The sequence below is a fragment of the Diceros bicornis genome, chromosome 8, assembly GCF_020826845.1.
Source record: "Diceros bicornis minor isolate mBicDic1 chromosome 8, mDicBic1.mat.cur, whole genome shotgun sequence".
Taxonomy (NCBI): Eukaryota; Metazoa; Chordata; class Mammalia; order Perissodactyla; family Rhinocerotidae; genus Diceros; species Diceros bicornis.
Genome location: NC_080747.1, coordinates 50650685 through 50665134, shown reverse-complemented (window position 1 = coordinate 50665134; position 14450 = coordinate 50650685). Strand labels below are relative to the sequence as shown.

The window sequence follows — 14450 nt, the reverse complement described above, 5'->3', positions numbered from 1 at the left end:
TTAAATTTCTCCTTTAATTTCTTCCATGAGCCAGTATTTGTTCAGTAACATGTTTTTTAATCTCCATGTGTTTGTAATGTTTCTACTTCTCTTCTTGCAATTGTTTTCTAGTTTCACACCATTATGGTCAGAAAAGATGCTTGATATGATTTCAGTGTTCTTTAATTTATTGAGATTTGTTTTGTGGCCTAATATGTGTTTTATCTTGGAGAATGTTCCATGTGCACTTGAGAAAGATGTGTATTCTGCTATTTTGGGATGGAATGTTCTATATATATTTATTCGATTCATCTGTTGAATGTGTTGTTTAAGACTGATGTTTTCTTACTGATTTCCTGTCTGGATGATCTATCCATTGATGTCAGTGGGGTACTAAAGTCCCCTGCTATTATTATGTTGCTGTCAATTTCTCCCTTTAGGTCTGATAATATTTGCTTTATATATTTTGGTGCTCCTGTACTGGGTGCATATATATTTATAAATATATATATTATATATATAATTTTTTAATGTATTATATATATATATATTAGTGTCCTTCTTTGTCCTTTTATACAGTCATTTTAAAGTCAATTTTGTCTGTTATGAGTATAGCTACACCAGCTTTCTTTTTGTTTCCCTTTGCATGGAGTATCTTTTTCTATTCCTTCACTTTCTGTCTATGTACACCCTTACTTCTGAATTGAGTGTCTTGTAGGCAGTATGTGGATGGGTCTTATTTTTTTATTCATTCAACCACTCTATGTCTTTTGATTGGATAATTTAGTCCATTTACATTTAAAGTAATTATTGATAGGTATGTACTTATTGTCATTTCATTAATTGTTTTCTGACTGTTTTTTGTAGTTCTCTGGTTCTTTCATCTTCTCTTTCTCTTTTCTCTAGTGGTTTGATGACTTTCTTTAGTGTTATGTTTTTATTCCTTTCTCATTTTCTTTTTTATAGTTACTATCAGTTTTTGTTTTGCGGTTGTGAGGTTCACATATATCATCCTATGTATATAACCATCATATTTGCATATATATGTATATAACATATATAAGTTGATAACAATTTAATTTGAACACATTCCAAAACTCTACATTTTTACTCCCCTCCCACCATTTTATGTTTCTGATGTCATCTTTTATATCTTTTTATTTTATGTATCCCTAAACTAGTTATTTAGTTTTATAAGTGATTAATCCACTACCTTTACTATATACTTACATTCTCTAGTGAGATTTTTACTTTCACATGTTTTCTTGTTATTAATTAATGCCATTTCTTTTTATCTTAAAGGGGTCCCTTTAATATTTCTTATAAAGCCAGTTTAGTGGTGATAAACTCCTTTAGCTTTTGCTTGTCAGGAAAACTCCTTATCTCTCCTTCAAATCTGAATGATAACCTTGCTGGGTAGAATATTCTTGGTGGAAAGTTTTTTTCTTTCAGTAGTTTGAATCTGTCATGCCTTTCCCTTCTGGCCTGCAAAGTTTCTGCTGAGAAATCTGCTGATAGCCTTATGGGTTTGTTACTGCCTAAGGGGGGGTCTTCTGCCCACCGCAACACATGGCAATGGTCTAGAGGCAAGGTGGTAGGAGAGAGAGAGAGCTTTATTATAGCTTGCTAGCAAGAGGGAAGGTGGTTGACTCATGTCCGAAAGAACCATCTTACAGAACAAAGACTACAGGCGAGTTTTATAGGGGGCTGGTCTCTGACTGGGGGAGGCATCTGGTCTCAGGATGGAGACAGACATCTGTTCTTAGTTCCTGATAGTGTTTTCTTTTTTTTTTTTTTTTACTGGATATGCATCAGAGACCAGAGCAACATCCTCTACCCTGATCTTTTAGTTGTCCTTGATGATGGCTATCAGCATAGACTCTCTGCCCGGGGCTCATCACATTCCTAAGGAACTCAAAAGAACAAAGTTATCAACTCATTGCAGCTGGGAGGGACCATAAAATTCACAGAGCATGTCAGTTAATCAGAGGTCATTCATAGTTACAGCATGGTTTCTTTTTTACAATATGCCTTCCCTTATGTCAACCTTGTTTTGAGCCAGTATCAGGGTTTCCCTTATCTGTAACAATTTTTTTCTCTCTTGCTGCTTCAAGATTCTCTCTACATGTTTAACTTTTGATATTTTAATTATATGCCTTGGTGTAGAGCTCTTTGGGTTCATCTTATTTGGAACAATCTGGGCTTCTTGTACTTGGATGATGTTTCCTTCCCCAGATTAGGGAAGTTTTCAGCCATTATTTCTTCAAGTAAGTTTTCTGTTCCTTCCTCTCTTCTCTTTCTGGGACCCCTATGATGCAAATGTTACTCCACATGATGTTGTTCCATGGGTCCCCTAAGTTATCTTCATTTTTTAAAGTTCTTTTTTCTTTTTGCTAATCTGTTTGGGTGTGTTCTACTGCTTTGTCTTCCAGCTTACTGATCTTTCCTTCTACTTCACCCAGTCTGCTGTTGAACCCCTCTAGTGTATTTTTCAGTTAAGTTTTTGTATTCTTCAGATCTGTTACTTCTGTTTGAAACTTCCTTATACTTTCAATCTCTTTGTTGAAGTTCTCACTGTATTCATCCATTCTTCTCCTTAGTTTGGTGAACATTTTTATGACCATTGCTTTGAATTCTTTATCAGGTATATTACCTATCTCTGTATCCTTTATGTCTTCTTTTGCGGATTTGTCTCATTTGGAACATATTCCTCTGTCTCCTCATTTTGCTTGACTTTCTGTGTTTGTTTCTATGTATTAGAAATGGCTAACTTTCTCAGTCTTGAAGGAGTGGCTTTGTGTATGTAGGTGATGATCCTTCTTGTTCAACCTTGCCCTAGGTCTTGGTTGTCCCTTGAACCCATGTGATTGTCCAGACTGTATGATTTATTCTTGGTATGCCCCCATTGTTGAGGGTATACCAAGATCTGTCAGTGTTCCAAGAGGAGGAATCTCACTTAGCATCTAGTTGCAGGCTGACTGGGAGCCAGATCTTCAAGCAGCAGCTTTTAAGGTATGCTAACAAATACAGTCCTGTGGGGCTACAACTGTTATCCCTGCTGGCTTCCTGACCGGGAAATCCGAAGGTGTCTCCTGGGCAACCATTGCAAAACGCAGAGCTCCAGATAAGTGTATAATCTCCTTTCGGCGAAATCTCATCAATCAGTAGTGAGAGCAAGAGGAGTGTGCAAAAATGGTGTCTCCCTGCTTATGTTCCCTGGGAGCTCCTCCTTAGCCTCTAGGTATGTGAGAAACTTGAAACCTTTCTGTCAGGTTGAGGTTCCATGGTAAGTAAATAGGCCTTTTTCACAGGAAGACTGGGTTTGTGTTTTAGTCCCCTGTCTTTGTAGTGTCCTGGCAGTGGTGGTCTGCCAAGAACTGTCTTCCCTATTGTTACAGTCCTGTGGAGCTCATGTACAGCCAACCAACCTTAACCACCAGGGTCAGGCAATCAAGAGGTGTCCTTTGTGTGGAAGGTTTGAACCTACGAGCTTCAGCAAGGCATCTGGGGAGTGTAGGGTGTGGGATACACTTGCTGACTTCAGGAAGGCAGCAAGAAAATGTCTTGACTGCGCCCACCTGTAGCATTGAGAAATGCAGTGCCTTTTTGTGCACTGGCTTTAGCCTAGGAGTAGGAGAACACCCTGACGGCTTCACAATCTACAGGCTTGTAGTCTTTAGCTAGGGAGCTCAAAAATGCCCCCAACCATTTACGCTTTCCTGCTCTGGCCAGGGAATGGGGGAGTGTTGTAACCACCGGCACTCTGGTTTGAGTAAGACAGTGGGATAGCATTGTGACTGCTCACCCCCAGTCGCAACAGTCTTAGCTAGGCGGCAAGAGGGAGCCGTGTCTGAGCCCATGCACCTGAGCCAGCAGCCTAGGCAGAGAGCGCAACACTAGCATCCCCCAGTTCCTTGGTTTCTGGGGAACACCTCAACTGTCTCTTGCCCCTCCAGCTGAGGCACCTAGTTCAGCAAATGAATCTCCTTCACATACAGTCTAGGCTCTTCTCAAACTGCTGTTTTTTCTCTGGGTCTTGGGTGAGCAAGACAACATATGAACTCTTTAAGTGGGTTACCTCGGTTTCCTATAGCACCTGGAGTCCCTTGGACGTCAGCCCTGTTGTTTTTTCAAGCCAGATGTTTTGAGGGCTCTTCTCTCTGGTGTAGATCCCAGAAGTCAGGGTGCCTGATGTGGGGCACCAACTCCTTGCTCCTCTGAGAGAAGCACCTGTCTGTGCGATCCCTCCTTATTGCATGTCGCCACGCTGGGGGTGGGTTTTTTATGCGAGGCTCTGTCTCTGCCTCTCCTACCCATCTTGATGTGGTCCTTTTATCCTTTGTTGTGGAGAGCAGTTCACCTAGTTTTCAGATCTTTTTCAAAGGGAAATGATCAATATGTAGGGAGGAGGTGAACTGGGGATCTTCCTACCCACAATCTTGGAGCCTCTCCCACTTATTTTTATATATATATATATATATTTTTTTTTTTTTTTGAGGAAGATTAGCCCTAAGCTAACATCTGTTGCCAATCTTCCTCTATTTCTTTGCTGAGGAAGACTGGCCCTGGGCTAACATCCTTGCCCATCTCCCTCTACTTTATATAGGACGCGGCCACAAAAAGGCTTGATAAGTGGTGCATGGGTTGTGCCCGAGTCTGACCCTGTGAACCCCAGGCCACCAGAACGGAGTGCAGGAACTTAACTGCTATGCCACTGGGCTGGGCCCCCCTTATTGATATTTTAGTTACAATCTGAAGATCACTTACTAATAAAATAATATTTGTTTACTCAGAAAACTCACTGTCCATTCTGAGTAAAATATATGCAACTACATATTCTATTTGTAACCATAAAACCTTCTAAGGGAAATTTTTAGAGCTATTTTTTGAACTTTCCTGAAGTAGTCAATTTTAAAATATGATTCTCTAGGCTAGTACTCTCCGTTGCATCTCAAAAAAAGCAGGAAGAAAAAGCCCGTGGCAGTTAGGAACCCTGCACTGAATATTTTGTATTTGTTTGTGTGTGTGTGAGTGTGTATTTTTACAGCTCTATATCTAATAATTTCTATCCGACTTATCTTTTATTCCGTTTCTTTCCGTATCTTTACTGGTAGACAAAGTTTACTGACAATTTTTGGTTTGCACATTGTAATTACTCTGTCAATGAAATTTCAAGTGGTTGTTGTTTTGCCTTACCACTTAATTTTTATTTCTCTATGCAGGACAAACAGTATTCTGGAAACATCTATTCATTGCGAAGAATTCCTGAGAAAGTGGCTATAGTATAGTATAAAATAGTAGCAACAGGACAAAAAAGTTTTTTTGTGAAATACTCAAGAGTCTTTGTATGGGGCAAATACAGGCAAATCCTAGATTTCACTTGAATGTAAAAAGGTTTTTCTAAATCCATCAACTTAAAAGTTGGATAAAATAATAATATCCCAAAACTTAACTATTATCAGTTGAAATTTAGAAGTAAATTTTTGGTTCAAGAAACAAAAATCATTTACCTTGTCTACTTAGCATTTTAAAATTAATTTTCTCTGGTGAGAAAGAGACATTAATGAAGAGAATTTCAGGAATTCAGATGTAGGAACACTTATCTCTCCCATCTGCACAATTAATTGTGATCCATAAAAATGAATACATTATTGTGATGATAGCTTGTCCTTTTTAAGAGATTGTAAAACTGGCTAAAAAGTAGAAGTTATTATGAATAAAATTCTTGATGAAACTACAGAGACATCAACTTAGTAATCAGAAAGTCTTATATGCTCTGTTAATTATCATCTTTTCTTCTTTTTGTGCTCTGAGTACAACTAAAGGACTGGAAGAGTTGATCAAGCACAGTCTTGTGGCTAATTGAGCAATGCTGGCTGAATCATTTAATGGTTAATTATTTTTTTTCTGTTGTATTTGACTAAAATTGCTCCAGAAAGGGCAGTTCTCAAAGATCTATTCAAAATCAGCACTTTTCTAACATGCGAAAGTCAAATGTAATTTTAAAAAGTAAAAATAAATTAAAAACCTTGTTAAAAGCTTGTAATAACATGAGGCCGGCCTGAGGCACAAGCAGTTAAATGCACGCGCTCTGCAGCGGCGGCCCGGCGTTCACCAGTTCGGATCCCAGACGCGCACTGACACACCACTTGTCAAGCAATGTTGTGGCGGCATCCCATATAAAGTAGAGGAAGATGGGCATGGATGTTAGCCAACGGCCAGTCTTCCTCAGCAAAAAGAGGAGGATTGGCAGATGTTAGCTCAGGGCAGATCTTCCTCACAAAAAAAAAAAAAAAAAAGCTTGTAATAACAGCCCACTTCCACATGCAGGTTTCTTTCAGGGGAATATAATCTTAGTCTTGAAAGTGGAAATTCAGAGAAGAACATGCATATGTCAAATTAGAAGATTGTCATTTAAATTATTCTAGATTGAAGAAAAGCATACAGCTTTTCCAGAGAAATCTGCTTGTGAAAAAATTTTCATATCAGATTAAGGAACTTCATTTGTTTTCATGTCTTTGCACTCATAACTTTATTTTTGACTTCAACAAAAGTGACTTAACACTTTATTATATGCTAGGGCTGGCCCGGTGGCGTAGCGATTAAGTTTGCGCACTCCACTTTGGTGGCCCAGGGTTTGCAGGTTCACATCCCTGGCGCAGACCTACTCACTGTTCATCAAGCCATGCTGTGGTGGCATCCCGTATAAAGTAGAGGAAGATGGGCACAGATGTTAGCCCAGGGCCAATCTTCCTCAGAAAAAAAACAAGGAGGATTGGCAACAGATGTTAGCTCAGGGCTAATCTACCTCACACACACACACACACAAAAACTTTATTATATGCTATATTGCGTACATGTAGAAATAGAAACTACAGTAATACTAGGTGTTTGCCCTCAAGGACCTCAAAGATTGTTTGAAGATAATACGACTTCATAAAGTGAAGCACACAGCAAACCCTAACTGAGGAGTTATTGATCATGAATATTACTTGTTTTTCCAAATTAGATGGTCCTTGAAATGACTAATGGACAAATATTTGCTACTCTAGAGAATAGCGTGTGGATTTTAGGCATCCCTATCAGAGGAAGCAACATATAAATGTGTTTTGTGATTAAGTAACAGTGAGGTAAAACAAGGAACAGTGTTAAAACAGACCATTGCATTTTAAAAATATAATTCAAATATCAAACTTCAATAATGAAAATTAAAATGCATATATGTTCAAGTGTATATATATTACTCTCTCTAAAAGCTGTTTTTCAAATATTTCCTAACATCTTCCAGAGAAGAGCAATGCCATGAAATATTTGAAAATGTTATACCAACAGAACACTTTAGGTTCCTTTTGTTATTTAGAGTATAACACAAATGGGAATTAATATCATTCTTCAGTGCTTAAATCTTAGAACTTTCTTATTTGGTAAATCATATGTCTGTAGAAGAAATCAAAAAAACACTTTTTCTAAATGGTATAGCCCACTGTTGGTTATAGTTCTGTTAAACAGGGAGGGGAATATGGTAAAAAAAAAATGTATTCATTGTTATACTTTTAAGATACAATAAAATGTTAAACATAATATAATAATGTTAATAAGAACTGCCTGGGGTATTATTATGTGTCATCCCTTTATGCATTTTTTTTCATTTCAACCTCCCAAAATAGCTATAAGAAGATTTTAGTGTAGCAATATAATAAAATAAATCATGGGCACAATATTCTATACATGTTTAACGAAAGGTAATATATTTTTCTTGCATGATTATAAAAATGATTTTTGTTGTAGACTTTGAAGGATTATTGGGTTTTTCATAAGCCAACGACAGCGATCAGAATTGGAAGGGAATTTCAGTTTGTGAGTTTGACATGAACAAAGTTAGAAAGTCAAAAAGTATTGTGATGGCTTGAGGTATTTGGATAGAACTCGTAACCTCATGAATTTTCCAGTTTCGATGAAGAAACATTTCTTTTATTCATTTAGCCAATGTTATAAAGAGTTAATTTTAGTAGATTAGGAACAAATAATTGGTCAAACCATTATACACTTTAAAAATGCAAATAATATATCTAAGGTGGATTTTGATAGACCTATAGCATTCTTGGATGGGAATTTTAATAACATAACTAACTAGAGGGCTTAGATGGAATATTTTTTTCTCATGATGCTCTGAAGTAACATTTTCCTCTTTGTCCATATAAATCAATCTCATATACTCAGGCTCCTCTGCTAGACACTGTTTTACCTTCTATCTATCTTGTGCAATTACTCAAACTTTTAGTTGATAGTCTCACCAGTTTGGCAACCAGAAATTGAATATTATGGCCAGAGAAAATTCAAAAATATATTTTAGAGATAAAACTTTGGGTGAACCCCCATAATAACACCATCAGTGCTACATATAAATATAACATTTTAGAAAAAGGTATATTGATGCAATGTTTCAAGGTTGTCAAAGCAGTAGTGACTGAAAAGCTAAACAAAGCAAACTGGCTGTAATTTTACACTTTAAACATATTAAATTATATTTTCTTCTTAAACAAATATATAGCAAACAAATAAACACTTTTTCCTTATAATTCTCTCTATTTTCTTTTCTGTTTCAGGTGATGCAAACATCTACTATTCATGATGTTAAACAAAAATTTCACAAAGCATGTAAGTTTTGTATATAATTTAGAATTTATATTACAGTCTTTTTTTTCTTAAATTGGTTCAAATTTATCTGTAAGAATAAGTTCAATATTATGATGAAAAGAGTATACAGAAACCATATTTTTACATGGAACTAAGAAATAATACTATGATAAATACTTCTTGACCATGAACATTCTCATATCTTTCTAATTGATTCTTTAATCTACAACATTCTTTTAGTTTTTCATGAAATTCCTTTCTAGTTCATATCTGAACATTTTTCATTCTAATAGGAAACGTCTAATATATGAAAGACATCAATTGATACAAAGTATTTCTTCATATTTAAGCAAAAGTTTTACTCCCTGTATTTATACTGGTCAAATCTCTTCCACATAGGAATTCTTTATACAATACATTGAAATTACACTGATTAATTTTATTAATAGCTAAATTTACCTTATTAAGTGATCTCCTATTATTATTTTCTTGGAAATATTTATATGAAGTTTGTTTAGATTTTTCTTTTTAAAACTTTTCAATAAAGCTTATCCACAACAAACATAGTGAAAATGTCTATAATTACTAGGGAGCAGTTTTTTGTAGATTTTAATTTTAGAGCAGTTTTAGATTCATAGCAAAATTGAGCAGAAAATACACAGAGTACCTATTCACCCCCTGCCTTCACACATGCATATGGTCTCTGAACATTCTCTGTCAGAGTGGTACCTTTGTTACAATTCATTAACCTACATTGACACATTATTATTTCCCAAAGTTCATAGTTTACATAGAGTTCATTCTTGGTATTGTACATTCTATGGGTTTTGCTAGGGAGAATTTTCAATCTTTTGGATTCAGTTGAACAATATTTCTTTTTTGAAAATATTTTTAAAATTCACAATTTAATACGTTAAACTGTTTAATAATATCTGAGAGTAAGCTAGGTAGAACTATTTCATTATTTTTTTTAGAAAAAAATAGAATATTTACTGACTACTTTCTGTAAATATGACATTAAACTAGGCACAATGACTAAATGAGGGTAGAAGATGTCAGTCTTCAAAAATTAGTATCATGAGGAAGACATGAATATAAAAATAAAACCCAAGCAGTCAATGTACCTAAAATTTATAAACATTTATGAGAAAAATCTTTTTAGAATTTTTAATAGGAACAGATAGCATATACAAGATGGAATAGAATAATTTGAAATATGATTCACTAGTTAAAAATTCTTGAGGAAGGTGAGTTCAAATATTTTATCATAAAGACAGGTAGGATTTAGGTATGCAGAATAGAATCAGAAAGGCATTGTAGTAAGGAAAAAAGAACAAAAAAGAGAAGTGCTGAGATCTGTCATGGATTAATTCTCTAATTTTAGCATGATAAGCAAATTGTCTGTATATTTATGCCAATATTTTCTAAGTTATTGAAAGTTTTTGAACTCCAAATTTGTATCTTATTACAAAGTCTATGTGAACCATTTTACCCTAGTTATTTACACAAATATTTCTGTAACCAAATCAAGTGGCTTGCCTCCTGGTGAGTTAAATAAGACTCTACACCAGTGGAAGTTGTCTCACAAAGTAAAGTGTATTTGCAGCAAATAGGAGGCCATGAGGAATCATTTCCAAAGTCATGGTGTCCCAGAACAAAGGGGAGCAGGAACTTTTATTTGGTTGGGGAATGAATATTCAAGAGGGAGAGGCGGATATTCGCTTGTACAGGCTCAGCTAGAGAAGATGCTTCCAAATGATGAGGCCTAAGCTCCTCCTGGAGAAATCTTTGCATTAAAAACAAGGCAAAGGTCATAGGCATAGCTCTTGTGGTAAGGCTTGGTCAGTTTCAGGATGGTTGGTGGTTACATCTCCTTAACACACAAAAGGAAAAGAAACAACTTGGAAAAATAGTTAATTGCTTCCAAACCCACCTTTGAGTTTCTCCAGACACCTACTTGGCGACATTTCCAGTTTATTTTCATTCTGAATGCATTTGTTTTGAGTTATTCCTACCTTCATATGACATAGGGATCTCGTTAAACTAGTAATTGAGTTGCCACCTTAGGAAAGACAGATCAATTTTATCTAATAAAGTGGTTTCAGAAAGTTTAGATTGTAGTAGTTAAGTGAGAAGACATTTGAAAATGACTTTTTTTACTATAAAGTAGAAAGATGAAAGAAAATGATTGCATTTAAATTAATAATGACAGTATAATAAATATATTATTTCTATTATTGTCTGGAAATGAGGAAATGAATCAAAGGCTAATGTATGTGTGGAAAGAATGTGCAGTCACCTTGATGTGCAGACTATGACTGCTTTTATGATAGTTTGTATTACATGTAGACATACATAACAATTACATGGAATCTTAAAATTTTAGAGCCCAAGGTTCTGTATTTATGTGTTCCAGATCCTATATCTAGTAATTAGGAAAGTGAAGTTAAGCAGCTTGTGGAAAATCTCAGAAATATCCAGTTTCGGAACGGGACAATTGAAAATATGACAATAATATGGTTAGTTGTAATAGCTATATCAAGACAAAGATTTCTTGACATCTATTATTTTATTCAATTTCCTAAGTACAGTTATAATCTTTAACAACTTAACATAAATTTTAACCTTTTCCATTTTTTCAAAATTACCCTTACTTTGAAAGTATATCCATCACTTAAAAATAATATTCAGGCAATTTTGCATTTATTATACCATATTTCAAAAACTTACTGGACTTCAAATTTTACAGAGTACAGAAACACAAAAACATTTTTTCTTATATTAAATTACAGAAAAGTATCTAGAAGTCAATTAAATTGGACATTATGTTTAATATATTTGCCAAATAGTAAAAGGCAGCAAAGAAAATGTTGCTAACAATCACAACATGTGACTATATGTACAATGGCAAAAAAACGAGTTATGTGCTGAATGCCTTAATGTTTTATCTGTCTAGCATACTTTAAAAGCAGGTAACATTGAATACTTTAATCAATTTCATAAATATATTCAAAGAACAATAATCATTTACATATAACTATAATTGTTAGATTTTTACAAACTTACTTCTTTACCTTCTGACACAATATCATGTATTTATTATGACATTTCTAATGCTGTTTATTTTCAAGCCCTAGAGTTATAATAGGAATTGTTAATCTTGTAAAGAAAAAAAAAACTCTTATCAGAAGACCAGTTTTCCTGAGTGGAGAATTCTCCTTGCAGGTCTCTTATCTGTATCCTTTGTTCTCTTAGATATTAGGAGTGATCTTGATTTCTTGTCTTGCTACTATTTCTCTGACGTGTCAGCTTTACATTTTTCTTAGTTCTATTTTAGAATTTTCTTTACTGTGAGTTTCCTTGTCCTGTAAAATGACTATCTTATGCTCTTCTAAGGTTCATAATTTTTCTGTTTTTCTTTGTTATAAGAGTCATCTTATAGATTACCCTGATGACGCCACAGCAATCAGACTGGTGAAGAAATAGAAAGGGGAGGAAACTACGATTACATGGTTAGCTGTTAAGGTGAAAGAGCACGGGTTTTCATGAAAAAGAGATATCTACAAAACTATACATTGTATGTATGCACGCATATACACACACATACACTTTCACCTATTTCTCCTCTTCTTTTTTAATGTACCAAAAACGCATGAAATGCCCTCAGCTGCAATACTCCACTGATCTTTCTTTATCTCCGTCCATTTATTCAGTAGCATTTGTCATTATTGCTCTTGCTTGTATCTCGAAGTCTTTCCTGGAGAGCTTCTGCTGTCTTCACACTTATGTCTCTATATATCATGCTCTATTCACTCTCACCTTCTCACAAAGGTTGCACAGAGGAATTAAAACTTCTTGTAAAAACCAAGCTGAAACGTTAAGAATTATACAAGTCCGGGTAACACTCTGACTGAAACTATGTGAATATTTTCTAAGATTTCAAGAGACTTTTTAAAAAAAACTCCATGTATGTATACTACTACTTATTCTAGCTGAGAAGCATTATCCTATTTCATGTTATTCAATTCAACAACTATTCTTTATTTTAAAGGTAATTTATTCCTCTCTTGGGATACAATGTAACTTTATTAGAATAATAATCGTTAATATTTTTGGAAAACAATAGAACTTACACAAAGCCACAATCAACTGTGTATATATGAATTTAAATCTATAATGATATATTCTATTTTGTGGATTTGATTAATCAGTAATCAAAATGTTTACCAGAATAACAAATAAATTCCAGTGAAAAAATTCTGCCTGAATGTTAAAGGTTCGTTATGTTTTATTATATTCAAAATTATTTAAATTCCTATAGTCTGGACCTCTATGGAAGAAGGATGGATGCAATAGTTCACTCCGATGAAATAGAAGATATATTAATAACAACAATTTAAAGAATTCTCAAAGCAAAAGTCTAGTGAATATCCTCTTAAAAAACTGTATTATTACTTGTCGTAAGCCAAGGGATCTCTAATCAAAATTGGAAAATATCGTTGTTGTACGGAGTTGTATAAAGGTAGTATTTCTTCTAAATAGTTAAAAAAACAAAACCTTTTTTCTAATTTTTTATAACTTCTATTGGTCTTGTGCCTAAAGGTGGTTTGTGATCACAAGGTAAGGTGCCCTGAATGGCATTCTAATATCACACATAATCTCTACAAAGAAACTGGCCACCAGCCAGTAATTATAAATGACCACTTTTATGAATATCTAATGGAGGAAAATATTATAATTATAATTAAAATCACAGTTTTAAAATTAGGTTAGATATAAAATCCAATGAATGTTTGAAGAATATTGAATGAGATTCAGTCTTGATGTTGTAACAAATCATGTAACATTTACTAAATATTTTCAATGTTATATCAAAACATATTTTCAAAGCTCATATCAAAGCCTGTACATAACTGATAAGATTAATCATGTGACATTTTGATTCAGGTAAACATATACACCAAACATTTGATGAATAGTTTCTTTCTAGATAATTCATCGTAAATAGTTTAGATCCTTATTTGAGATTAAAGTTTTAATACTTTTTTTTTTAGAAATGTTTAAGCAGTAAATGCTTTTTAGTGTTTTTAGATTTTGTTTCTTTTTAAATTATCAAAATAAATTACAATACTGCCATATTGTGATTTATAATAAGAAATATATATTTTGTCTTTGTCCCCTTTTCTGGCACAGAGCTCCTAAAACTCTTGGAATTTCCTAAATGATAAGAATTATGAAGGTGCCTTTTGTAATGTTAATGAGGTGACTTTTCCAACCGTACCTGAGGATGGGGGCTGGTTGCCAGGAGAACCAACCATACAATTAGAGGATTGGAATTTTCAGTTCCATCACCAGCCTCTGGCCTCAGGGGAGGAGAGAGAGGTTAGAGGTGGAATCAATTGCCAATGGCTAATGATTTAATCAATCATGTCTATGTAATGAAGCCTCCATAAAAACTCAAAAGGACTGGGTTGAGACAACTTCTGAGTTGGTTAACAGGTGGAGATTCAGGGAGAGTGGCACGCTCAGAGAGAGTGTGGAAGCTCTGCAACCTTTCCCCATACCTTGCCCTATGCATCGGTTCCATCAGGTGTTCCTGAGTTATACCCTTTCATAATAAACTGGTGATCTAGTAAGTAAAATGTTTACCTGACTTCTGTGAGCAACTCTAGCAAATTAATCAAACCCAAGGAGAGGGGGTCATGGAAACCTCTGATTTATAGCCAGTTGGTCACAAGCACAAGTGACAACCTGGACTTGCAACGGGCATCTGAAGGAGGAGGGGGCAGCAGTCTTGTAGGACTGAACACTTAATCTGAGGAATCTGATGCTAT

The 14450-nt window shown here is 34.7% G+C and overlaps 1 protein-coding gene across 1 annotated transcript in view; it reads left to right on the top strand.

Annotated features, from left to right (window-relative positions):
* TECRL (trans-2,3-enoyl-CoA reductase like) overlaps positions 1-14450 on the top strand; it is a 108236-nt gene that overhangs the window by 26510 nt on the left and 67276 nt on the right. The window contains exon 2 of the mRNA XM_058546388.1: positions 8586-8637. Coding sequence (XP_058402371.1) covers positions 8586-8637 — 52 coding nt within the window. The remainder of the gene's footprint in view (positions 1-8585; positions 8638-14450) is intronic.